Below are 27,968 nucleotides of genomic sequence, written 5' to 3' on the forward strand. Positions count from 1 at the left end.
TGAGGTGTCCCTACCTAGTCTATAAATAAAATAAACTATTTTATTAGTATTATATTATATGAATGAGTATTGAACATGCAAACTCGATCTATACAAATTTTGATCGTTTTGTTAGAGTAGATGTCCTGCAAGCCAACGGTTGGCTAGAGAATTTATTGACTCAAGTGAATTTAATATAATTTAACTTTTAATGGTCTCGTTATACTTTATCTGTATACCCATGCAAACAGCATAGATAAAGTTCTTGATTATGCTTTGATACAAATGAATCGTAATTCGATGTTGAAACTCATTTGTAAACATTGCATATTCTCAATTCGTTCCTAGTCGATTCAGCCGCTTAAAACATGGATAAAGGTCGCTTGAGCTCGAGACTAGCATCTGTGATGTTGTGTACTGCGTTTCCTTGTAAGGGCATGAAGATGTCCAAACATGCAGATGGGTAGTCATATGATGATTATACCGAACAACCCTCCCTCGGACTTTCCAAGTGGTTATCATTCATCGAGAGGATAAGTCCGTGGTTATGATTGTACACCATTAGTCCCTACGACCCGGGACAACACTGAGGCTCTATATGCTAGGGCTGTGCTTTGACTCGTTTACCGGCTCCAGGAGAGTCATCAGGTGGCGAGGTTGGTACAGTTGCGACACATATAGGAGCCAGTGCATTGTAGTCGGGGATTCACCGCTCACCTACGGGTGTGGATATCCTATGTGATATGATGTAATAATAGTGCATGGAATCTCTGGCCAGAGTATGAGATGTACGTTGGAGAAGGAGTTCTCCAATAGTACACGCGATGCCACTATTATAGTTATCACATAGCTATCGAATTAATTTGCATATATGAGATGAAGGGATCGTACTGTACGTTAATCATAATCGACTGGTTCTTGCAGGCACTATCAGTGATACCTAGGGGATCATGGGGCGATGCTACTAGACGCTCTTACCATGATCCGATGGGTGCGATCAGAAATGAGTTCTGACATTCTTAATCAAGGTGTTGATGAAAAGAATGGGGTTAACTAGGGTAAGCCCGGATAAGAATAAATATTATTCTGAATCACAAAGAGTTGTGAACCCACGGCTAGCTGTATCCCTGAACCATTGAGGGTCACACAAGCACTGGATCGTTTGTTCTCTTTGAGAGAATAAATTCAAGGAGTTGAATTCATATTATGAGATAATAAATTCAAGTAGTTGAATTTATATAAAATTATAGTAAATTCAAGGAGTTGAATTTATGATAATTAAATTTTGAGAAAATAAATTGAAAGAGTTGAATTTATGATTTATTAAATTCAAGAAGTTGAATTTATGAAATTTGGAGAGAATAAATTCAAGAAGTTGAATTTATAAAATTTGATAATTTAATTTATTAAACTCAAAAGTTGGGTTTATTAAATATTAAATTTTGGAGGTGATAAATTCAAGGAGTTGAATTTATAATTTAAATATTAAATTCAAATGTTGAATTTATAATGGATTTAAATTAAATGTAGTGGGTGTATGTACTATGGTCTTGTAGGAGTACAAGACCAACATACAAATTATTAGAGTTCTTAATTGGACTTTAAAAGATTAATTAATTAATTAAACTAGTTGGACTAGAGTAATTAATTTATTAAGCCCATTAAGTGTTGATTTAATTAATGGGCCCTAAGCTTATATATATGTGTATTAGGTTTAGGGTTAATTAATTAACACTCATAATTTTGAAAAAAAAAAAAAAAAAAAAAAAAGCCTCCACATTCCTAGTGTGATTCACGAGAATCACAAACTCAATTCCTCCAAATATTTTCGGCATTTTCTTCAAGAAAAGAGATTTAAGTTTTCTGATAAATATTTGATCTCCAACGCAAAACTTCTTCTAATTTTTCTAGTGCAAATTAGAAGAGGATCAAACCATCTAGTCGTGGACCTGATTAGAAGAAAGGAGTCCTTGAAGAAAAGTTCGTAGGAATTCATCAAGAACTATCTCCGCTAAACCCGGAATAGTTGGAGCCAAGTAAATTAATTCACTAAAAGTATATTACTAAACATCCTATGAATGTTTATTCTAAAATCATACGGGCGCCCAAAGAAAAACATATTTTGATTGTCAAAAAAAATAAAAATTTTAAAACTTCCGCTGCGTTTGGGCGTGTAGAAAACCGAGACCCAACACGTTTCCCACGCAATTTTATTACTTTGAAGTGGGATCATTACAAATTATTTTGCTGCGTAAAACTTGTTTTATTCTCTACTATAATTGGTTATGGTAACAATTCACCTGAACTACATTAGTGCCAGTCATAATCCTTCAATCCGTGTTCCCGGTCGCACTGGATTGTCACATGATCTTGTACCTTTTCTCCTGGACTCCAGTGACTCCCATCTGTATCTCTATAATTGTATGAAGCGGCATCTGCCAAAATTAAAGACCAAAACTGTTTTCACTATTTAAATATAAAGAGCAGTAGTTTAGTAGCTTTATTCCCTTGCTATTGTCGCACAAAGAGTTTTTTAAAGTTTCAGTATGTTAAAAAGCTGAAATAACACACGAAAATGAAAGTCATGCAGCAGGGGCTGAGTGGTGCAAATATTTTGTTCTCCGTGGCAAGCTATGTAATTACATACTAACATAACTCTTCGTGAGTTTCTTGATCATGGATCCCTTAACTCGATTTATTTCATTATAATTATACTGATTTTACAAAGAGATAATACAGGATCCTCATCTTACCAACCCAAGATGAGGTACAAATGTATTATGCCTGCTGGTCGTCTAAAAAAGACAGGAAGTTGTAGCTATGTATTACAGGTCCTAAAGTCAAACTTCTATTTGTTGATTCCACTCATTTCAAGAAATTATCAAAATGCATTCACTTGAAATAATTAACTCATAATGATATAGGATTCCAGCAAATACTGCATAATAGAATCATGTGGATTACTTGATTCAAGTAAAATCAATAGAAAATAAACTACTCGGTTTCTACCTCATTAAAATGAAGATAATTGAGGATCATATACCTCTATGTGGGGAATCTCTTTCAATGGCCGGTCTGCAAAGTAAGCATACAGAGCCCTCAACACCGCCTATAAGAAAATTACAAAAAAAATTAGCTTAGCATTTTGTGGAGAAAGGTAAATTCAGTTCAAATGTATACCTGGTGAGCAACCACCACAACAGGAGCTCTTTGTCGTTCCAGTTCAATGATCACAGGCTCTAACCTGAAAGATGCGAAAAGGCAGATACAAGTGAGCACTATAAAGTTTGAACCTTGAGAAAACACATATTTCATTGGAATTGCAGAATACAAACCGTTGTATAACATCGAGATATGATTCCCCGCGAGGATATCTGTACCTCAACTTATCCTTTTTCCGTGACCTATAATATACGAAACAGGTTAATCCCAGGACAGCTGAGCTTGAGATGATGAAAAGAATCAAAAATAAAAAGTGCACAAAATGTATTTCCAGTAATGTATTCATAAGATGAAAAATGAGTGGATGCTAAAACAAACTCATTTCTTCAATAAAAACAAAAAAAAATCATAAACAAACACAGAATTGTACAATCCATAATACTTGTTTAGTGATCAATCACTTTTATTCCACCAGTTACAACAATAGTACACATTTTGGGTTCAATTCATTCCAGCTTGTTTAATTTCCATTACATGAGGGTACACACACGAAAAAGGTATATGGAAATCAAATACTCTGTTTCCTAGTTAATTAAGTTGATAAATTCAGTTTCCCATTTGTAAGGAGTCTAGGTTCCAATTTATCAGCTGAACCCTGAATTCACCAGGACTCATCTTGCAAAATTTCTTTCAGATTCATGTCTTTTTATCAAGTCTCAGGGGTGATGCAGTGGGCTTTACTAGCTTGAAAAGTCAAACAAAAGAAAGGAAAATGCTCTAAAAAGGGGAGAGAGTGAATAAATGATCAATTATGTATATGTGACATGTTGATGTAGTTTGACACTTGACAATCCCCCCTGAGATAAATATCATGAAAAAACAAAGCAAGATATCATCCATAAACCTCATGCAATATTCAGGTCTGAAAAAAATTGACGCACAAAATAAATAAACGAGGAAAAAAGACATGAAAAATTAATGCTTTAAAACTGAAGTATACTCATATTCCTCGGGCATATTTTTCTTTATTTCTTCATATGTCATCCCATCACAAACACCAGCATTAATTTCATCAAGTGCACGCCATTGTATCTACAAAATAAGATAATGAAGGAATGACTCAGATTTCGGTTTAAAGAAAGCATAGAATATCAACAGCTATGGGCGCACTATTACACAAACCTTAGGGAATCCAACTATAGGGCTTGCGGTTAAAATTGTTCTTTGCAATGTGCTAGTCCATATCTAAAACATGTGAGAAATAGAAGTCAAAACAATTAACTATATTTTAAGAGCTAATGAACAGCAGATGTAGACAGAAGAATACTTATTTTTCCTGTAAATGTGGTGAATATAAGCTGTGCATAATTAATTTTTGTTGAGAGAAAGCGGTAGTTCTTAATCTTGTCTAAAATAAAAAAATGTACATAGAATCAAATTTAATGCTATCAAAATTATGATATAATAAACTTTATTATATGATTTAATTGAGAAAGTCAAACCATATGTATTCCCATTATAATATCTAACCTATAGGATGCGATTGCGAACGTATAAACTCGAGTAAATTCATAAAGAATTTTGTTTACGTATTTGTAATGTGGATGTACAGTTTTATATGTTTGTCTGACTGAAACCTATATAAAATTTACAAATTTAAAACAAATTCAACTAAATCTCAGAGATCGGAGAAACTTACAGAAGCTGCCCTTTCATTTTTCAGACGTTTTTCAACAAAATTGGCAAGTTTCTTCGAATAAAGCTCCCCAGAATCACTGATAAAAGGCAATTAACATCACAAAAGGGCAATAACATGAATCACAACAAAGAAGCGTAATTGAAGCACTTCACCTTGATAAACTCAAGTAAAACACAAGAAAATCTAGTCTTGAATGGACAACTTTTGAGCTCCATGAAAAATGGAGCTGCAAAAACTTTAAAATTTGAAATATGATGTAGCATCATTGAATAGACGTGTCGAACTCCAACAACTTTCCAATAGAATTTAACCTTTACAGCACTCTCTTTTTACAACTACAATCTCAATCATCGACACCATCATTAAAGCGTTGCACTTTCAGCATGGCAGATTTAATACTATGAAGAAGCTGTTCGTATATAAGATATAGTCTCCTATTGAATATGTGTGGCGCAGTTTTTGTTTTGAGCCCATGAACGCGTTGAAATGATCGCTTTCACCTTGCACTCAGTCAATTATTTTTACATGAAACTAAGGGTATTTGGTTATTTAAACTAATATTTGAGTTGTAGATCGAGTCTTCAAAATCTATCAGAAAGTGATTGCTTACCAAGAAAGGAAAAATTCTACAAGAATATGGAAGGTATGCGAAGTTAACAATGTCTCGTACTACAACCATCTTGAATTGGAGTCAGACGAAGAAGTATAATAAGAAAAATATTTCATATGTCGTAAGAGAGAGAACCTTATCACACTATCACCACCAATTCGGCATCTAACATTGTCACGGCTCTCCCCATGCCTAGTAAGAAAAATTGGGCGTGGTGTGAGATGTGTATTCACCTGCAACATCACAGGAAGAACATTTGAAGTCATTACCATATGATGTACAATGTTTTCCCTCAATCCTCACATCCATCATCATCCCTCTTCTAAATTTAACATAATAAACAAAAGAATGAAATAGAGCAGAAGAGTTGGAGACAACAGTTTGCTATCCACGACATTATGATACAAAGGCAAAAGAGACATGTTCCAAGAGAAGACAAACTACAACATACCAAGAAGAATACTATCCGCCCAGGAAGATATCCACTAATGTTGTTCACCTGTTAAATAAATCAAACCGACATCAACTCTACAATTATAACTTTGAGAAAAAGAAAAGTTCTTCGTTAAAAAAAGAGAGGCCCAGAAAGAAATTAAATAATACGCAATCTTAAATTACTTACAAAACAATAGCTGAAAAATAAAGATAAAACACCATATTGAAAGACGAAACAGTTATCTTTTGTCCCCATGATAAAAAAATGTAGAGAATGAAAGTAAGTGCCCGGACTTGAATCATAAATAGAAGTCCACTTCAACAAGATGCATTTCGAAATTCGAATAAATTCACCACAAATTAGAAAATTGATCTCCGGAAATTTCACATGTAAAACAACTAGAAGACATTTTAAAATTATAAGGATGGTCAAACACAAGCCTGATCTTATAAGCAAAGCATTCACCATGAAGATAACTGAGCATAAAAAGCATAGCAAGTGCAGAGTTTTACAATCAGATGAATTACAAAACGAATGAAAATGATTCTCTTTTTCTTACATGAGTCAAAAATTACAATTTATGGTCCAGAATCTTCCTAAGATTTAGGAAAGAAATCAGAAAAGAAAACTTTTCTTGAACAAAGGATCTACAGTAGAAATGAATACTATGAACACAAACGAAGTACATGACATCATTCCAATTCGAGACAAGATCCTATCAATATGCTTTTTAAAATTTATATACACTGAAAAGGAATTCTAGATCATTTTGTTGAAGTAGAAATGGTTCATTCATTTCTGTTTATGGTAACTAGATCCCATAGAAGTTACCATGGTCACATTACCTGTGAGGAAGATGGCTAATCAAATTCTAGCAAAAGAGAGACTGGATAATTACCTGAATTTGTCCACCGTGGCCACTGACCATATCAATCATTTTAATATAGGAGCCTTCCTCTACTGGCTCGTAAACCTGCAGAAAAGGAAAACTATGGATCCTAGCATTCATCACAGAAAACTTTAATAATAAAGAGAGGGTAAAAATCATGTTTGAAGGATCTACCTTTTCATAATTTTCAAGTCTGACTTTGAAGTCATGATATCCTGCTTCATAATCTGTCCTGAAATGTATCATAAATCACAACATATAGTATGGTGCACATCACAACAAGAAAACTTTTTATATTCATACTCTTCCGCATAGTCTGGGCTCTGTTGAACTTTGAGACGTATATTTCTCTCAATTATTTGTCGATCATTACATAATGTCTCCAGAAATATAATCTGCAAGTAAAGAACATTTGGCACGTTTCAGACACCCAGGGATAGAGTAATTTACTTAATGCAGACTCTGGAAAGACAGAGAGTGCTGATGTAGTACTGGGTGTTTAATTTGGTATTTAATTTGCAGTTCAGTGTTTGGGTGGAGAATAACTTTTGAGTTCTAGAATATTATCGAACTAAGTTCTTAACAATTTTCTAGAATATTATCGAACTAAGTTCTTAACAATTTGAATTTTCAGACACTTCTGTTGTGCTTCAAGTATTGAGAACTCTTTTAAGATTTGAGTTTGAGAACTGATATTGAACGTGAAAAAAAAAGTAAATCATTCCTTTACCAGCTATGTTTCTCAATTACACAACACCAGGCTGATAGGCCTACAAGCAGCCTTTTAGAAGGGAAGGCAACCAAATAAAGGTTATTTTGGATGAACCAGTAGAAGAAGAGAATCATTGAATTGACAACTCAAGATCCATGAGTTGAAAACTTAGCTCCATACTATGAAAAAAACAATCATCTGTTTGAAATATGTTGATTTTTCAGGTAAGTCACACTTTCCTACTTAGGTCAATTGACTCTATGCCTGGAGCCAAACCCCGACCCCTTTATACGTTAAATAGAAAACTGCATTCTCTAGCTTCCTTCCCGGGTAAGAACCTCAGACTTGGCCCCCCATTCATAGCCTCAGAACACCCAAAAATAAAACGTTAAAACGTAAGTGTGAAAAGAAGAAGTTCCATGGATGGATTCAGTACAACAATCTTTTGTCGTGTACGTAAACCACATCAGTACACATACAAAAGATTTTGTTGAAAAAGAGTGGAAATTAAAGTAACTAATAACAAATGCATTAACAAAGACAGCCAAAACTTTACAAAGAAAGCCAAAACTTAGTGTACCTTGCATTTGCCTTCAGCCATTTTCATTAGCATATTCCTTCGTTTCCTGGTACTGTTAGTGGCATCAAATATTCCTACCTAAACACAACCGGAAAAGCATTACAAAGGAGAAATATCAAGTGCACCACAACAAACTGAAATGACTGACCTGGCCACCTTCTTGCATCCAAGATATCATATCATCCATTGCAAGTGCTGCTACCTAGTAGCAGGTCATGAATTAAAACTTTGAGCAAAGAAAAAAATTCGTTCAGTTTATGATTATAATGAAGAAAAAAACACAAACGGGTTCAAAATTTGCACTTTGTTATTTACAAAAATACAATTGGAATAAAATACACACACACACACATGACGACTGTTCAAAAGAATGAACATGTGGAGATTTAACAAAATTTACAACACAAGAACAATAATACATTATTATTGTTAATATGTATATATAGCCCATGGATACACATTTGTATAAGAATATTTCATCATTCAATGCAGTCTTTTTGGTAAAAGTACAGAAGCAAGCTTTTGTGCTCTTTTGTTACGTGCCTCGTACTTAATGGGCCCTAATATAAAGGACTTAGGCCCAAGAGTTCTCACAGCCTTGGAAGAATCTAGACGTAAGGAAAGGAGAATAAAACATAAAGTAGAGGAGGGCTGGAGCATTCATTCAGTTATTATTTTGTATTCTGGACTAGCTTTGACTAGGATACTAGCACTTCTGCTAGGGTTTTGTAACAGAGTTGAACTCTGGAAAATATTATCATTCTAGTTGCGATATAAAATCAGTTCGTAAATTGTGTTCCTAACAATTGGTCCGACCTACCGGATGTTGATCGGAGGGGAAGAAGAGATGACAACCACGGAGCTGGACATGAGAATCGATGGATTGGAAGATAAGACATTGAAGATGGCAGAAGATATGAAAAGATGGTGTTGAAATTACATGAGATTGTAATAACAACGAACAAGGCGATGAAAAAATATACAGGTCTCGTGGATTTGGTGGAGCCATCCATGGACATATTGGGAATGCATGCAGTTAAGAGGGAGGAGGAGGAGAACACTAACCAAATTCGAGGTGAATCTGACAAAAATGCTGATGAGAATGAGAGGGAAGAGAAATAAAATGTGCAACCTGTCCAGAAGGAAAGCTTGCTGATCCAAGAGCAATTGCAACGAGATGATGAATCAGATGATTATGGACTTTGCAGCTTTGTTCCAGAAAAGCCATCTTACGTCTTTGGCATAGAAAGTGAGGAGATCATTTTGAAGAGATGAACATCATTTCTATAGGTGGAATTGAGTACACATCTACAGATTCCATTGATTTCATTCTTGTAGCACGATACAGCCACTCGAATATAAGCAAATTGTTACAGCAGCTTTATTTTCCGAATACTTCGATCAAGCCCAGACTGATCCATGCGCTTGTGGAAGCTACTATTGTATGGGGATCTGTTTGCAAGGCATCGTCTAATTGTTTGTCCGTGAGATATTTCCGAAGACTTGAGGGTTCCACTCAAAGGAAAGGAAACCACCAGATGAAGTGAAGCGTGCATGGGGAAATCCTGCTGCGCAAGGGCGAAGGAATGCAGGGCTGGAAATTGTGAGATTTGAACACTGGACAGCACTGGAATGGTATCTGACTGAAGAAAAACACAAGGCCCATCTCTCTATTAGAAAAATATATGAGTTATTATTTTTTATCCTCGTGATTGAAAAGGAAAGAGCACATAGGATAATTACAATTCTAAGGGCCCAATCCATAAGCACTAACCATTTATTTCACAATGGAAAGCAAATAACCGATAGCCAACTCCACATCGTGGAAGATGAGGGATTTCCCGGACTAAGGTGTAGGGAGGCTTGGGAGGAACATCTAGAGGAAGAGAAACCAAGGGTAGGCGATTTCAAACTGCAAGGTCTCATGATGAATCCGGTGGAGGGGCTGTTGCATATGTTTGTGATGATTCAAGGATTTTTACGAGAAGGTAGGGTATGGGCAATATTATCAAGGATGGGGATGGGATTTGGAAGAAAAACGAAATACATGGCTGATTATAGCTATGAACATAGTTGTCAAAGGCGCCACCAGGCACGGGTGTTGCGCCTGGGACAATCCCAGGCTCAACAATTTACAAAGGCGAGCCCAGGCGCGCGCCTGGGCTCGCCTTGGAAGGGCTCTCGGGCAGCGCCTTAGGCGCGCCTGAGATTGCTTTTTTTTTTTTAAATTCTGTAACAGAGAAGTTGCATTTTGAAAATGCAACTTCTCTGTTTTTTTTTTTTTAATATTAACTTAAAGGTAAAAGGCCCAGCCCAATCCCAAACCCTAGCAGCCCAGGTAAGAAATTATATAAGCGACAAAGCTGTGAAGACTACCACAGAATATAGCCAACAACGTGACGAGTGACGACAGCGTGAATAAGACAAGAGAAAGGCCAAGAACCATTTATTGAAGAAGCTCAGGTATCGGTTCTTGATATTGTCGATATCTTATTTCTATTTTTACTTTTTAAAAGCAGAAGTGCCGGTACCTCTTTTAGAGTTCATATTAAAGAATGTAGCACATGTGCAAAGAAAGAGAACTGGGAGAAAGGCATGCAGAAATCAAAGCATATTTGATTGGACCGTCTTATTAAATTAAAATGAAATTTAAATCTACACATGTCTTGAATCCATGAAACCACAGCTAAAGGAACACGTAATCAATAATATCAATTGGACTGCCTTTAATATCTTTTAATATTTTTTAATCTTTAGACAAACCAGGGATCCCACTACCTTTAAGAGTTTAATATCTTTTTTGTGGCATGATAAATCCAATAACTATGTGTATGTTCGAAAGTATCATAGCTCATCTTAAGAAAATAATTGGCAATGATGTTATTTTACAAATTGTCTCTCGAATTTTCCACTTTTTTTATTTTTTTAAAAAATATATTGCTGCATGCAGCGCGGTGGTGGCTGCCAACCGCATCCCACCATGCTCCATGTTAGCTTTTTTCAAAAATAAATTTTTACCTTAAATAAAAAAGTAAATAAATATTAATTAATTGATCGTGAAACGGAAACCTTAAATATTTTGATCACGAAACTCGTAAATATTTAATTGTGAAATATTTGATTGTAAGATATCTGATATTTGAGAAGATGAATATTAGAACTTTGATGTGGATGAATGACCCACGAATAATTGAGAAATATCTTTTAACTACTTTCATTGCCATAAACTGAGATTGTGGTCATGTCTACCTCGGGTTTTTTTATAAATTATGTTATTGTATATATACCGAATTATTGATTAATATGTTGCAATATTTTCTCCAGGTTAATGTCTGCCTCTGAAAATTTGGAGAATCGTAAAGATCCTGGCTGGAATTATGGGAAATTAATCAATCCAAAAGACACTAATTCCGTGCAATGTGTTTTTTGTGACAAAATTCTCAAGGGAGGAATTTTTCGTCCCAAGCAACATCTTGCTGGAGGTCATCGAAATGCCAAAGCATGTCCAAAATGCCCCGAGCATGTTAGAACTGAAATTCAAGTTTACATATCAAAAAAAAAAAAAGAAATCAAGCGGCAAATGGACATGAATCCTAGTTTTGATGAATTTGATGAGCAATTGAAAATTTTGGAAGATGATGATGTGGTTCCAATCCCTCGAAAAGGGAAACAACCAATATTTAGTTCAACAGCGAGTTCCGCCGCCATCCCCCCTGTTTTCTCAAGTCAAAAGACAAAGACTGTTGGTCCTCTTGATTATTTTTTTTGTCAACAATATGGATCAGGTTGTTAGTCAAGGAAAGCAGAAGGGAGCAAAAGATTCAAAGAAATATGATGAGAGTCAGAAAAAAGTGAGAGACTCTGTGGTACAGTATTTTGTCAAATGGATGTACGATGCAGGTATTCCGTTCAATGCTGTAAAGTATGATAGTTTTAAGGAATTTTGTAGAGCTGCATCTTATTGTACTCATGATTGGAAGCCCCCAAGTTACCATGAAGTTAGGGTAACTTATTTAAATAAAGAAATACAAAGTACGAAAATCCTTTTGAAAGAGTACGAGGCAGACTATAAAAAATATGGATGTTCATTAATGGCTGACGGATGGACTGATGGAAAAAATAGAACTTTGATTAATTTTTTGGTGAATGGTCCAAGAGGGACAATATTTTTGGAATCTGTGGATGCATCCGGCTTTTCTCATACCGGTCTCAAGTTGTTTGACTTACTTGAAAAGTATGTGGAGCAAATTGGTCCAAAGAATGTTGTTCAACTGGTTACAGATAATGACTCTGCAAATATTTCAGCAGGTATGAAATGTGAATTCAAGATATTACTTTGTAATAAGTATTAAATTTTTTACTTATAAGGAATAACATTAATCTTTAATATGCAGGGAAGTCTTTGACGATAAGATTTCCACACATATTCTGGACTCCATGTGCTGCCCATTGTTTGGATTTAATGCTTGAAGATTTGTTCAGAATTCCTGTACTGAAGAAGGTTTATGAGAGGGGATGATGGTGAATGGCTATATATATAATAGGCCACAAGTCTTGAACATGATGAGAGAATTCACAGGTCAAAGAGAAATGGTTAGGGCTGAGAAAACTCGTTTTGCCACTGCTTTTTTGACATTAAAAAGGTTTCAAAAACAGAAGGTGAATTTAAGAAAGATGTTCACTTCAGAAAAGTGGAACACGAGTCGATTTGCGAAGGAGGTAGAAGGTAAACGTGCAACAGAGATTATATTGATGCCTTCGTTTTGGAATCATGTTGTTTATGCCATTAAAGTTGGTGGCCCAATTATTAAAGTGCTTCGATTAGTTGATGGTGAAAAAAAACCTGCCATGGAGTATATATACGAGGCTATGGATCGAGCTAAGGAGGAGGCTATTGCTTTGGCTTTCAACAACAATGAAGAGAAGTACCAAAAGATTTTTGAAATCATTGATAAAAGGTGGACGGATCAGCTTCATAAGCCTTTGCATGCAGCTGGTTACTTTTTGAACCCGGAATTCTTTTATACGAATCCTGAGATAGAAAAAGATGCTGAAGTTATGAAGGGGTTGTACGAGTGTGTTGAAAAGATGTGTGAAGATGTTGACGTTCAAGATAAAATCACATATCAACTCTCAAAATATAAAAATGCTGATGGGCTTTTTGGCGGTTCTATGGCTATTAGACATAGAAATAAATTATCACCAGGTAATTATTTCTTGTTTTTTATTTCAAGATCATAACATATTGTTGAAAACTTGAAGAATTTTAACTTTGAAATTTTGTTTATCTCATTTGACAGCTGAATGGTGGTTGGCTTATGGTTCTACGACCCCACAATTGCAAGATTTTGCTGTGAGAATTCTCAGCCTTACGTGCAGTGCTTCTGGTTGTGAGCGGAACTGGAGTATGTTTCAACATGTAAGTATTTAAATTTTAACATTGAATAGATACTCTTGAGTCTTGACATATTAATTGTAGTTATTATTTTGAACAATTCATGAAGGATGAATGTATTTTAAAATTTTTGCAGCTTCATTCGAAAAGAAGAAACAGGTTGGCGCAGAAGCGTTTGAATGATCTAGTCTTCATTAAATATAACAGGGCATTGAAACGTCGATATGATTTGCGCGACAAAATGATCCTATTTCATTGGATGATATCGATGATAGCAATGAATGGTTGATGGGAGGATTGGACAATGAAGAAAATAATCTAGTCTTTGGGGATGATGATTTGACATGGGGTGATGTAGGCCGAGCGGCTGGGGTTGGGGAGCCGATTTATGGTTTTAGATCTCGTGCTTCATCTTCTTCAAACGAGGTAAGGGCATCTACATCCAAAACAACCAGAAAAAGGCCAATTTCACATCTTTTGGATGAAGAGGAAGAAGAAATTGATGTTGATCAAGAAAGTGGTGAAGATCAAGAAGAATACAAGTCCGAAAGTTCTAGGGACTCTGATGATTCGATGGAAGAAGATGAACTTGATTTGGATGATTGAAGAATTTTAATCGTGTTGCTTATTATTATGAGCTTATTAATTATTTATTGTTTTGTGTGACATTATGACTTAATTATTTCATATTTTAATATATTATTCTAAGATAAATATATTTTTTAAAATAATTAAAACGTGCGCCTTGCTTCGGTAAGGCGCGCGCCTCGCCTTGCGCCTTGCGCCTCAGGCTCCAGAGCCCTTGTGCGCCTCGGTGCGCCTTGCGCCCTTGACAACTATGGCTATGAAGGCTAAGGAAATATTTCCTGGCAGTGAGGAGGTAATTCTATGGTTGGAGCTTTGCAACTGTAGCCACTTGGAGATAGGGATGGGTTCAGACATTTGAGAGTAGAATAGATGAAAAAAGGAGTAAGGTGTTCAAGTATCAGAAATACAAAAATGATGGAGGGGGACAACATCTTTCAATCTAGCTCAATGGAGTTTTATCTCTTATTGGGACTGCTGGTGAATGGTGATTGTAAAAGAAGAGTGGGTAACCTTTGGCTTTACACCTTACTGACTTCATATCATTAATTATGTTTCTCCAGTAATTCATGAGATTGTGATTCTGAATATCCTGAAATTAATTGCTATGCTTGGTGGAACTCTTATGTTGGTGTTTGAAGTCAATGTTGCTAGTTTAAATTGCATTCCTAAATTAGCAATGAAGGAATGGAGGTTGCCGATTGATGAAACCAACACGGTTGGGGTATGGATAATTGATTTGACTAGTAGTGATGGAGTTGTGGCATTTGTTGCTATTGTTACCTCCTATTGTGAAACTTGAGATCAAGCTGGTGGTGATATCTTGAATTATGTTGACCAAGAATTAGCTTCAAATTTAAAAGCCGGGATTCAACAAATACATCCAGCTGGGAAAGATGAAAAGGGTACATCCCCTTTAATCATTGTGGGTGTGATCCTCATAGCAACAAGAAAAGGGGGCTGCTAGTTTATATGATAACCACAGCATGGCTGAAGAGTATCCTCTTGGTTTCCAATATTTTGGGAATGAGTATTGCAACCTCGGTATTGTCATAGTCGTCATTTATGTTGGTTTGAATGATGCGGAATTCATGGAAGACCAAGTTTTTCATATCTCGGCCGACAAGGATGATTTTCAAGAGGGTGGTATTGTTATGTGCCTCAATAATTAGCGGGCCTAATATGGGCCCTAATATAAAGGTCTTAGGCCAAAGAGTTCCCACAGCCTTGGGAACAGACATAAAAACTGAAGGCTGGGACCATTAAAACATGTGCTCAAGTGCAAAAGATATCAAGTATGGTGTCTCATTGAATATTAACAGATAGAATGTGACACTTCGAAGTTAACACGGGGAGTGTGGAATCAAAACATCTAGAGTTTCATTCCCTACGTTTATCTATCATATAATGCTGTGCAAAAGAGGAGGGGAGGAAAAAAGGAGAAAATGGTTAAAATTACTCTTTTTCAGTTATTATTCCACATAGGTGAATTGAAAAAACCGACACAAAAATTGAAACCATTTGGAAATAAAATCTTAATTAAGGATGCCCCAAACATTAGAACCAAAGCAACAAGGCCAAAGAAAGTGTGTTATTTTTCAATAACAGAATCGCCAGTATTAACGTCTATTAGCAAACAATATTGAGCAGGAGAAGAAAATTCCAAAATATGTCACTTAGCTTAAGTGTTAAATCATATCCGATACTAACTCAGGCACTAAACCGTAATTAAAAAATTTCAATGGAATAATCCTATACAGTTTACCTCATTCCGAGCTTCCAAGCCTTCTGGATTGTCACCTCTAAAAAAATCTGCCGACTGCGTAGATAGTGTTGTGAGATTAAAGGTAAATAGACGTAAATGATCAAATAAAGTTTGGTTTCATCTTCGTTAAAATTTATTACCATACCCATATACTAGTTCTATGTCTGAGCACTTGAGAGTACACATATTGTAATTGGATGCCTATCAAAAGCTTCGGCTCACATCGTGTTTGCAGTATATTCTCAAGCCTAAGAGTGTAAGTTTTTGGTAAAGCATTGAACTCATCCAGTGTTTGGATAGCTAGTAACTGACAATTCCATGTAAAACCTATTGGTTCACAACAATTCCATACAAGGATACTTAGATTAATTGAACCAAGCATGTAGCCTGATAGTCCCATCACAAAATTTGTACATGGAAAGCTTAATTCATGAAATTATTGTAAGCATCTAATAGTTTCAAATTTCTACAACAACAATCAAGTGCTAGTTCCTGTTTGAATGTACGTGCATGTATGTTTTACTTGTCCTTAATCAATCCTTAATTACTTATTCTGTTAATCAGAACCAAGCCAAATCCCGAAGAAATATTGTAGCAGATATATGTCGAACAGTCAAAAAACTTAAGCATGGATCCTATAAACATTGGATTTTCATAACGATAAGTATTACAAAGGGCAGGTCATAATAGAGTTCACAGTAAAAGGCGATTCTTCTTTATATGATGATGAAAATTCATTTTTGCTTTAGAATCAAGTTTTTTGAACAAAGGTTAAAGACATACCACGATTTAGTGATGGAAAACAAAGATTCTTTGAGGATATTGTAGTTTTACCCAACTAAACAAATCTATAGTCTTGCATATTGTCTCGATTACCATGAACTTTGTAGAGATATAACAATGGAAATGCATGTAATACCCGAGATCTTAGTTTGATACTTTTGAGTTATCTCATATTATGAATAAGGGAATGGAAGAACAGACATGGAGAGGCGACGTTGCAATTCGAGTTTTGGGGGTACAGTAGAGACACCGCACACGCGGTGTTGGGACAGAGAGGGCAACGCACCCGCGGTCCAAAAGCCAGCGCACCCGCGGTCGTTCTTCTGAAATTTTGGATGTGATACAGTAGGCTCAGCGCACCCGCGGTGCAGAGCGAGCGCACCCGCGGTGCGACGTGTTGAACAAAGATTAAGCCATTTGCCTTCACCATGCAAAATATATATATGAGTTGTAATGCATTCCTTCATTCAGAATTTCAGGAGGAAGAACCGAGAGCTTAAGGTCTTTAAAGTTGCATATACAAGAATTCTATCCAAGCAAGAATCCAACCATCCGATTTTCGATCCGAGTCTATATTTGTGCTCCTCGTATCATTAGCTTCGAAAGGATGTAAGTATTATTGTCTTTCAGCAGGTTTTGAGGTTGACATGTTGGAGAAATCAGATTTTGATTACTATTGTGTGTTCTTATGATTATTGTGAAATGATATTCGTAACCGGATTGAAGAACGGATATGATATGCGATCTTTTTCATGTTCCAGCATGTCTTGACTTGGGTATATACAGATTTCAGCATAGTAGATTTTGTTAGGATGAGAATTATGAGCTATGGTTATTGATTATTGATGTTTGAATTGATCGGTATTGAGAGATTACGCCGTTATGCCGTTGAAATGTACCGAGATTGAATATTGACCCGTATGTGTATTGATGTAAGCTAGAGATTGATAGAATGCATCTTGAATATGTCATTTCAGATTTATCTTGACTAGCTTCGACATCGAGATCTCGACATCGACAAAGACTGAACAACGAAAGGTATAATTCAATGTTGGATTGGGGAGATATAACTCGAAACAGAACCGGTTTGAGTTTCCCACAAATCACATACTAGATTTTTATAACTTGTTATGTTGTGTTTTATATTGATTTATATACAAGCATTGAGATAGGAGAGTCATTGGCAGATATGCCAAGTTTCTAGATATTCGGTGGTATCGAGGCATAGGAGAAGATCGACTCCGATTGTAGACATTCGATACAGACAGGGCCGAAGTCTAGAAATAAGACGTACTGCCACCCCGATTGGGAGAGTAAGTGGGAGACTTGTTACGTCTTATTCACACCGGGATCCCTAGACTTAGATATGAGTCGAGTCAAAGAATAAGAGTCAAAGATGTTTTATCTGTCTTCACTAATGTGTCATGATTACTGATTCATGTATTATGATTTTGTATTTAATGGCATGATGTGCATGTATACATGTTTTATACTAGGATTTGTTCTTACCGGAGTTTCCGGCTGTTGTTGTGTCTGTATGCGTGCATGACAACAGGTGGGACAGGATCAGGATCGAGATAAAGATGAGAGATCGAGATAGCGTGGTGATTACGGGCGTAGAAGATGAACTAGTAGTTTTTACATTTGATATGTAATGTGTTTCAAATACTAGTTTGTTTAAGTATGTAATGAAACAAGACATGTACCTGCTTTGTTGAAAATAAAATAGAGATATCACTTGTGTATGATGTATATACAATTGTTGTTAATGTTAAAAGCAAAATTTTGACCCACATTTTCTAGCAAAGATCCAATTAATCCCAAAGACAACTGAGTTAGAGCCCGGGTCCCCACAATGCATGCCCAAATGGGGAAATAAACTTTATTCTTCACTTATAACCATAAAAATAAATCGGAGACAGTATGAACAATATTTCTTCTTATCATCAAATGGATTTGGCAGCTTCCTTAGAGGATTTTCAAAAGGAAACCTTAAACCCCAATCTTTTCTGTGAAATAAGAGAGAAGAGGTTTCACCAATTGATAGTACCTGATTAGTTCCATGCTTTAGTCGCCGATACTGAATCAAAAAAACACATCATTCAAGCAGATTTCCTCATTAGATGATTCCATGAGAAGAAGAGTACCAAAAACCAATAAAATGAAAAAAACAAAAACAGAAAAAATTACCTTCCCAACATTGAAGTGTTTGGTGTCATGACCTAACCAACGAAGATACCGAGTAAGTTTAGCTGCAGTAAATGTTTTGCCCCGAGCTGGCAATCCAACCTGTAGCAGGCAAATTCATACGACGTTTCATTTCTAACCAGTAAAATTCAGGGCATCAAACTGACAACTTCAAAACAAGCACATAAAGAATCTTCCAGGTTCCTATGATTTGAACAACTTAAATAGGAGAATAAATGTTTAGCACAATCACGCCAAGATTGAAAGGCACTGAAAAGAGAAAATGAAACTTGACTGAGTATCAACAAAATATTTAAGTAATGTACAAGGACAATGGCCAGGTGTCTATCCTCCTTTGGTCCAAGCATCTGATCAGCAACAGCTGCCGCTGCAACTGCTCCTGCAGCTGCTGGCATAGAGTTCTAACAACAAACAATGAGTAATGAGTTAAGAGTGAGCAATTTCTGCAGGCAACAAATCAAAGATACATGTTTTCAAGTCTGTATATAGAAGGTTGCAGCAAACCTTGGATTCTGAATCATGTTTGAGATCAACCATGAAAGTTGTCGCACTTGCTGATTTTACAAGTCTAGGAGATCCTACCCCCCTGTCCACAAAGAGGCCCCTGTGACCTTCTTGCTTTTGTAAAGTTGAAAAAATTCCACCTGACTTTGACTCGAGCAGACCAGATCCTGTAGACAATTTTGCCAGGTCTGGGACAATGACTTCCATTCCCTAATAGAAAAATATCAGGTTACAGTCCAAATAAAAACAATGCTGTGTGAGAAAAGGGATGCAATATTGTGGGAGTAAATGATATTCTCCATTGAAAAAAAAAGGTATAATTTACAACAACTACTGCATAATTCATGGACGATGCCAACTGCAAAAGGAAGTGGGGATGTCTAGTCTGATGAAGCTCAATAAAGCGGAGTTCGGTAAACTAACAGGAACTTTGGGGGCGTTGGAAAAATACAGTGTTGTATGTTCTCCAGCACTTTCGGATAAGCTTTTTATTTTCAAGAATCGAATGTTCAAACAATTGTATCAAGGAGTTGTGGATCACCATCGCTGGAGCCACCGATTATAGGACTTCTCTTTATCAAGTTCCATACTTTCATTCCTTATCCTAAAAGTAGGAAGAGAATAACAAAGGATATTGGACCTCTAAGGAGAGCGACGGTACATTATCTGGAAAAAAGGGGAAAACACCTATAGCGTCTCAAAATAAATCATGTAAGCCATTTGTATAATCCAATAAAAATATTGTTTGATTTCATCATTTTAAATTTAGGCATCCATCATTTTATGTTTTCAAAACTATATTTCCATCTTTGTTGAAAAGGTCACAAAATTAACACTTTCATCGTGAAGTTTGTGGATTTGTAAAACATAAGAGCATACTTTGTCCAATCAGAATAAAATTTGTTTTATTCCATATGATTTGAATCACTCATATTTTTGGGGACCCTCTCCAATGTATAACGTGTCTGGCTCATGATGGTTTGTTTTGTTTATTGACGATCACACCATTTTCCCTCCGATATTTGTTATCAAGTCAAACTCTAATGTAAGACGATACTTCCAAATTTTTATAGAATGATTTAAAATCAATTTAGGTTTAAAATGAAAAGGTCTACTTCAATCAAGTTTTATCTCCTTAGTCTCTAAAGGAAGGCATTGCTCAGGTATTCTCAACCATTACTACCCCACAATAAAATGGAGTCATAGAAAGAAACAATGGTCATTTATTAAAGACAAGTAGAGTCATTCTCCTTCATAAAAATGTTCCAAACTGCCTCAGATGGAAACTATTGTCACAATTGCATTTATGATCACTACCCAACTACAAGGGTTTTGGTGTATAAAATAGCAACTGAAATCCTCTCTAAAGTCTATCCTAGCATTAGAACCAAAAATATACTCTCTTAAAATACTTGGATGCATTGCATTTGTTCATCTTCATAACAAGACCAAGGAATATAACATCCTAGAGCTATTAAGCGCATCTTTATTGGATATTCAACATGACAATTTTCATTTCTGCCAATGTCACTTTGAGGATTAAAAATCATATGTCTCTAAATCTTATCTCCAAGGGGAGACAAATGACAATATCATCTACAAAAGATAAGGAATCCATGAAACCTTTGAGTTAGCAAAAACCAACAAAAACACAACCAAATAGATTGTCCATAACTTGCTCCACGGTATGCTTAAGTTCGACTAGGTTTACTTGGAGATATACAAATCCAGATCAGCTCATAAATTCCAACCAACTCCAGGAATATATGTAAGTGAAGTTTCAGACAATGATTCTCCTAAAAAAACGAGCAATTATCACCTTCCCATCACTATTAGGAAAGGGAACAGGGAGTGTACAGGACATCCTCTATGTCCTCTTGTAAACTTTGTGTCAACAAATCTTCACTAAAACATAGAAACTTTTTCAATCAAATGAGCACAATTAAAAGGTGCTCAAAGGGCAGAACTGCAGGCATGTAAAAAGAACTATACATGGGGAGGTAGTTGACCTACCATCAAGAAAGAAAGTTGTAGGATGCAGTAAATTACACCTAAGATGGCTTATTGAAGTGGTAAAAATCCAAACTTGTAGCAAAGTGGCATGCTCCAATAAGAAAAAAGAATAAGTTAAAATTTACCATCTCCAACTGAAATATTCAGTTGGCATTTAGAGCTGTTTGATGTAAAAAAAAATGCTAGGATATGGTTTGGTAGACTCTCCAAAAATACAAAAAGAAATATGAAGGTTCAAAATTTTCGTGATACTGTACCAAAAAAATTATAAGTGCGGCCCAGGCTGAATAGCCTAATATTGAGCAGTCAGGAAAAATATCCAGAAATTTTCTTAGTAAGAAGACAGAGCTCAGCAAACTCAGTGAACAATCCGACGTATCTATTTCGCAATGAGATTATAATTTAAAGGGATCTCTAAGCTCGAGACTTTCTGAAGTGAAAGAGTACACAAATAAAGAGGTAAGAAATTGTGAGAACATCATTGAGAATTAACTAATGTGACATGCACATGAGTAGGATTTATAAAACCTGATTTCTGCAAGGAAACAAGTCGAATTAAACAAGAATCCCATAGAACAAGGAGACCTTAATTCTTGATTGAATTCAAATTCCTGAAATATGGAATTTTATTCCGCAAAAAGTAGGATTTTAATTCTCAACTGAAGCAAGAACTTTATTCCGAATCAGAGTATAACTGTATTCCTAATTGATACTAGATCCCAATCCTATAAATAGGAATCTTGGGTTGATCATGTCATAGTGAAGTGTTATAATTGGTTTATAAATAGTCTGCAAGAAGAAAACAGTAGGTTGTTGTGACTGATAGAGAGGAAGAAAAGTATTTTTGGATCAAATTCAATGAGTGTAAAGGGTAAACATTTATAATCACTCTGGCTACCATGTTATAAAATTATTTTCACCCAAATATTTTGATCATGGCTTTCAGAAAATAATGCTTTTGTATGCCAACAAGAAGTTACTGATATCGACAGAGACTGTACTAATAAATATTGTGTGTTCTATGAATATCCATTATAACTTGAAAATATTTGAAATTATACGTGGTATAGTTCCCGATATGAAGTAAATATGCATGTGATCAGAATGTTCTGAAGCCATAATGACAGGTTAATGTCTGCTCCAGAACTAAGACGAGTTCGATTCCATCCATATGTGATTTGTCAATAGCAAGGTAAAATAAATGTGTAATTGTGATTCATGGTGCAGGAATCGTCATTTGTTGTCGTACTGTCCCAATGGTATAGATTGTCATGAATTCTCATGTAATCATCAGTGAACTAATAGATTATCTAGTAACCAAAAAAATACAGTGGTATTATTGTTCAGCTTAGATTGGATTATTTTGCAAAAAAATATTATGTACGAGGATTCTGGTTGGATTGGGCATTACAAGAAATGATGAAAAGGAAAACAAAGCTCTGAAAAAATATCTAGCTAGAGAATTGGAGATCCAAGAACTAGGACGATTGAAGTACTATGAAACGTCATGTTCTTTTTATTGCTTTAAAAGTACTAGAAATTTTTTTTTTTTAAAAACTCTTCATAATGATGCACAAAGGGGCTGCCATGGTAGGGGTACTTGAAGGGATGTTTTTCCACATGTTTAAGGGTCCCTAGGTGTATGTTTAAAGGTTGAAAAAAATAGAGAAAGAATAAAAACGAAAATAGACTCCTTAAGAGAAAGGACTCTTCGACTAGAAGTGTTTGAGGGTCACGGCCGCTAGATGCGGTTAGGGAGGGTCCACTAGACTTAATTGGGCTGCATAGGAGGGATGGGTAGAGGCTGGACATGGTGGTTAAGGGCTAGATGCGAAGCTAGCCTAGGTTCGAATCATATTAGGACTAGGACTCTTGTGCAGAAAAATTCAGTAGCTTTCTAGGCATATTCAAGGGACTTAATGGGCTGGAATTTGGTCGGATATGGGTTAGTTAGGTGTTATTAAGCTTTGGTTCAAGTTTGGTAAAGTTTGGTTAAGTTTCGAGTCCATACGAGTCAAAACTAGGAAGTACGTCTAAGTTTAAAAACGAATAGGAAAACACCTAGATTTAAGCTTAATAAAATTATGAAAAATTATATTTAAGTTTAATAATTATTAGAAGTCTAAGTTTTTAATTTGGGAATTTTATATTAAGGTTTGGTTTAATTCGGGATTAAAACGTATAATACGTCACATTTAAAGATTAAATTAAAAGTCATCGATTTATGCCAAATAAAAATATGAGAAAATTAATTTAGGCTTAAATAATTATTTGGGACATGTTAGAGTCAATGAATTCAAGAAAATATCAAAAACTAGAAATTATACGTTCAGGAGTAAAACGGTCTTTTTACACCTAGAAATTAGTAAACGTCATGGCAGTGTCCCGAATGCTGTTTTATGTGATAATATGATTATTTTCAATGGTTATGTATGTTTATGAATTTTATATGTGTAAATATGATTTTGAAATGTTCATGAATTATTAAAGATTAAACTGGACATGTAAAAGATATGTTGCATGCTTGGTTTCAAAATAAAATGATATTATATGCATGTTTTTATTAAGTGATGATAACATGTTGAAGGACGTGAAGGGATTGTGACTACTACATGTTGGAAATATCGTGAGGGTTATGGTCCCAGTGGGAGCCCGACGATCGTGTTTCCTTGGATACGGATACGAATACGTGATACGAATACGAATATGTTAATACGTAGGTCAAGGCCCAGTTGACCGGTGAGAGTGCTGCTGGTGTCCCCGCCGCCCAGTACTGTGGTTTTCTCTAGATGGATCCATCGCTTAATACGATTAAGAATACGAGTCACAATCACGATCTGAATTCAACAAACACGAACATAACATGAATACGAATATGAATATGGATACGAATATGGATATGCATATGAATATGAATACGAATATGAATATGAGTATATTTATGTTTTTATGAAAATGTTTTTATGCATCATGAAAATGTTTACGAAAATGTTTAAGTTTATGCATCTTCATGAAAATGATATTTTAAGTACAAGTATTTTTCACCGTTATATGTTAACTGTATTACGTATTACTCGTTATCAAGAATATGACGTGTTGAGTCTTTAGACTCACCAGGTGTGATTGATGCAGGTGATATTGATTATGAATATGTTAATGGAGGTCTTGATGGTTGATCTGACTGGACTGGAGGTGCACATAACCCGAGGACCTACGCTAGTTTTCCGCATTAGTTATGATTTATGATTTTACGTGATTTTAAAGATATTTTTACGAAAATTTATTTATGAGTGATTTTTGAGAGGTTATAGTATGGGCTATACTCTTCAAATAATGTTTTTAGGTTGGTAAAATGTTTGACGATTTTATGCTTTAAAATATTTTCCTTTGGATTTTTAAATAGCAGTTGGATGGTTATTTTTAAAATGATGTCAAAAATATTTTATGGTTCGGCCGATGCTAAGTGAGGTTTAAAAAAAAAAAAATTCTAGTACTTTTAAAGCAATAAAAAGAACATGACGTTCCTATGCAGCCCAATTAAGTCTAGTGGACCCTCCCTAACCGCATCTAGCGGCCGTGACCCTCAAACACTTCTAGTCGAAGAGTCCTTTCCCTTAAGAAGTCTATTTTCGTTTTTATTCTTTCTCTATTTTTTTCAGCCTTTAAACATACACCTAGGGACCCTTAAACATGTGGAAAAACATCCCTTCAAGTACCCCTACCATGGCAGCCCCTTTGTGCATCATTATGAAGAGTTTTAAAAAAGAAAAACTCTTGTTTTGTGCATGTATAACCATAAAAACGAAAATATAAAAGTTGTATCATGTTTTTCATGCAATCATGTATCAAACACATAATATGGTGTGAAAGGTGAGTAAAAGGAGAATATGGCGTGCCTTTGCGTTTTAAACGCACGATTATCCGTTGACGATTGCGAAGAACGGCGACGAACGACCTTGGCTTGAACTCCCTTAAAGCTTTTGAATTTTTCTATCAACCTTGAGGTGTGTGTCGTGTAGAGTATGAGAGATTTTTGGTGAGAATTCAGATTGTAGGCGTGGGGATTATGGTGATAATGGGGAGGGTTTAACATATTTTATAGTTAATTAATCACTAATTAGGCTTAGGCCCATTAAGTAGGCAATTTAGGCCCATTAGTGGTTAATTAGAATTTTAAAATAGTTTTGTTTAAATAATTTTGTGAGTTTATTAGCCGGGTTGCCCATAAATTCGTATTTTTGTTGAAAATCCAACACCGATAAAAATTACGTCCCGGCGTATAAAATCACCTCAAAACCCCATATTTTTAAAAATAAGAAAAAGCATCCCATCAATTTAAATAATTAAAAATAATTATTTAATAAAAGCATTTTTCTATTTTCAGCCATCGGTCTCCGTTCCTCGATCGCAACTCGAATAACCTTTAAAAATATATTTTAATGCAACTATGTACAACAATATATTTTAAACATGTAAATATGCACAACATAATTAATTAATGTAATTAAAACATTTAATTAAAATACAAGAGAATTTAATAATTTGCGTGCATGTGGTTCGCGTGGACTTTTAAATTTTCTGGGCGTTACATACTATATGGAAACTGAAGGAGCCCATTCCACTGAGCATCCTTGTATCACAATTGAAATACGCGAAAGATCTTTGAGAGAAACTGGAAAATTGAAATGCCAATGTGCATCTATAAATCATGGTAAAGGCATTTACTCAGCAAAAACAGAAGTTATGGTCCTCAAATTGATGCAGATAAGCAAATTCACCCATCAAACATAAAATCTACTTTGGGCATTTGTACCATTTCGGGATGCAATCTCATAAAATGGAGAAGTAAGAAGCAAGACGTAGTAGTCAGCTCACGTGAAGAGTAAAAATTACAGTACTCAGCACTGGGATCAGTCAGTAACTAGCATTGCTATTTGCTCATAAACATTTCAGCACGACAGAATGAAACAATTTGGAGCTGACAGGAAGTTTATAAGAGATGAGCTGGAAAGTGGAGATCTAATTTGTATGTAAATCATTATATAAATCCTGTGACCTCTTTAGTTGTGCATAATCTCATCTAACAGTATAAGTTTTTCCTCAAAGCTCTATAAAGACAAACGCTACACAAAAATTTAAACGAAGCATATAATATAGTTAAAGAGAATAACAAAACCATTGAAGTTGCAGTCCTATCAGCAGAAGTGCCAGTATCTCTTTGGTGATGTAATGTACCACTAGAACCATCACTTTTAGAAAATATCCCCACACGACTAAGCGATCTAGGATTTTCTGTCATGTTAGCTGCATAAACCAGACCAGAATTTGCAGATGTTATTGGAGCTGGGACAACATAGTGCTCAAGATCGAGCTCCAAACTGGCTGAAGATCCATTCTGCATTGGAGTATAATAAACAAAATGATTATGGCTGAACTATAAGCTATTCAACCTAAGAAATTTCACCCCTAGGAGCTTATAAAGGCCACCTACAAGGTAAATCTAATAAGTAATAGCAGAACAACAGGAAAAATCATTGATAGCAATACAAATCAGATAAAAGTTCTTCACTAAAATATTTCTTACGATTTTGTACAAGCTGCTGTCAAATTTATCACCAGCCCAAAGAAAATAAAATTCTCACAAACAACCTGCTGTTCTCAGTCACCATGTCTATAAAACAAGCTTGCCAACAATACAACTTGACTCGCTGGTAGAAAGTTGAAGATAAAATTTAGGAATAAAACAGTAACTGGAAGATAATTAGAGATAGTATGCATACAGCTTTCAGCAAAGCATCTGCTAAAAAGCATTTGCTTAATAGAAACAGAAGAAGGAAATATCATTGAACAAGTAGAATTATTCTCTTTATTACCTCAGCGCTGGTTTCAGCAGCTGAATTTATACTGACATCTGGGATTCCACGAACAGTTGAGGGTTGAAAATTCTCCTGATATGCTCTCCAACTTGCTGCAAGATCAAATGGTGATACCCTATCCGCTTTAATAAATACTTTGTACTCGAGAATCTCATCACCGGTCAATTTAAGCACAGCCGACCTCCTATCCCCATGTAAAATACCCCCTGTCAATTGCCTGTTTGGACCCTCCTCCACAATATAGGGACTGTTGCTATACTTGGGCTTCAACAAAAACTTAAAATCCAATGTCTCTGTCAATGGGAAAAAAAGTTAAAATCTGAAAAATAAAACTTCGAAAACACAAGAAGAACGAAGAAACGAGTTCCCAGACTAGGAATTTACCATGGTTCGAGGGCACAACAAAACTTAATTCCCACATAGACGTCGACTCGCGTTCCATGGAGAGCTGTGAGGCGGGAAAATCAGCCAACCCAAAAGGGAGCAACTGAAAACAATCAAATTACATAAAAATGGCAATGAGAAACATACAGCTTTGGAGGGATCCCAGGAGCCGACGAGTGGCACAGAGCCGTAGACATGGGGAATGAGTTCGCCTTTGAGCTTGTAATTCTCCATTTTGAGGGAGACGAATAGTTGGCCGCCACCTTGGTCTTCTCTCTCTTCGCTGCCATGGGCGCTGCTGTCATCTGAGTTCTTCGATACACCAGTCCCCATATTCGCAAGAAAATAGCGATAAGAACTGAATCCGTTTATGCTATTACTTTGATGC

General features: G+C 35.6%; 2 protein-coding genes and 1 long non-coding RNA gene across 3 annotated transcripts; 2 read left to right on the forward strand and 1 right to left on the reverse strand.

Moving 5' to 3' along the window:
• Positions 1–18: 18 nt before the first annotated feature.
• Positions 19–27,957, reverse strand: LOC142531281 (6-phosphofructo-2-kinase/fructose-2,6-bisphosphatase). Its single transcript, XM_075637381.1, has 24 exons — positions 27,728–27,957; positions 27,581–27,644; positions 27,194–27,489; positions 26,497–26,715; positions 19,308–19,517; positions 19,109–19,204; positions 18,786–18,884; positions 18,646–18,675; positions 15,813–15,866; positions 8,216–8,269; positions 8,068–8,145; positions 7,079–7,170; positions 6,950–7,007; positions 6,785–6,859; positions 5,902–5,949; positions 5,586–5,683; positions 4,841–4,916; positions 4,324–4,386; positions 4,142–4,233; positions 3,315–3,383; positions 3,160–3,223; positions 3,023–3,088; positions 2,174–2,414; positions 19–104 (listed from the first exon to the last, which is right to left on the reverse strand). Exons 1-23 carry the CDS (start codon positions 27,911–27,913, stop codon positions 2,340–2,342), a joined length of 2,262 nt encoding a protein of 753 aa, XP_075493496.1. The 5' UTR covers positions 27,914–27,957; the 3' UTR covers positions 19–104; positions 2,174–2,339.
• Positions 8,300–11,636, forward strand: LOC142531301 (uncharacterized). Its single transcript, XR_012816253.1, has 2 exons — positions 8,300–10,530; positions 11,392–11,636. It is a non-coding gene; the product is annotated as an uncharacterized LOC142531301 (long non-coding RNA).
• Positions 12,485–15,781, forward strand: LOC142531292 (uncharacterized). Its single transcript, XM_075637391.1, has 3 exons — positions 12,485–13,273; positions 13,368–13,486; positions 13,599–15,781. The coding sequence occupies exons 1-3, from the start codon at positions 12,583–12,585 to the stop codon at positions 13,749–13,751; spliced, it is 963 nt and encodes a 320-aa protein (XP_075493506.1). The 5' UTR covers positions 12,485–12,582; the 3' UTR covers positions 13,752–15,781.
• Positions 27,958–27,968: the final 11 nt, after the last annotated feature.

Source organism: Primulina tabacum, chromosome 2, assembly GCF_025594145.1.
Source record: "Primulina tabacum isolate GXHZ01 chromosome 2, ASM2559414v2, whole genome shotgun sequence".
Lineage (NCBI taxonomy): Eukaryota > Viridiplantae > Streptophyta > Magnoliopsida > Lamiales > Gesneriaceae > Primulina > Primulina tabacum.

Bases quoted from the DNA above. Each gene is read 5' to 3' on its own strand.
- LOC142531292 (XM_075637391.1), top strand. From the start codon at position 12,583: ATGATGGTGAATGGCTATATATATAATAGGCCACAAGTCTTGAACATG. The intron at 13,274-13,367 runs GTAATTATTTCT...CTCATTTGACAG, and splicing joins TAGAAATAAATTATCACCAG to CTGAATGGTGGTTGGCTTAT. The intron at 13,487-13,598 runs GTAAGTATTTAA...AAATTTTTGCAG, and splicing joins ACTGGAGTATGTTTCAACAT to CTTCATTCGAAAAGAAGAAA.
- LOC142531281 (XM_075637381.1), bottom strand. From the start codon at position 27,913: ATGGGGACTGGTGTATCGAAGAACTCAGATGACAGCAGCGCCCATGGC. The intron at 18,885-19,108 runs GTACATTACTTA...TGCCTGCTACAG, and splicing joins GACACCTGGCCATTGTCCTT to GTTGGATTGCCAGCTCGGGG. The intron at 2,415-3,022 runs GTATATGATCCT...TAATTTTGGCAG, and splicing joins AAGAGATTCCCCACATAGAG to ATGCCGCTTCATACAATTAT.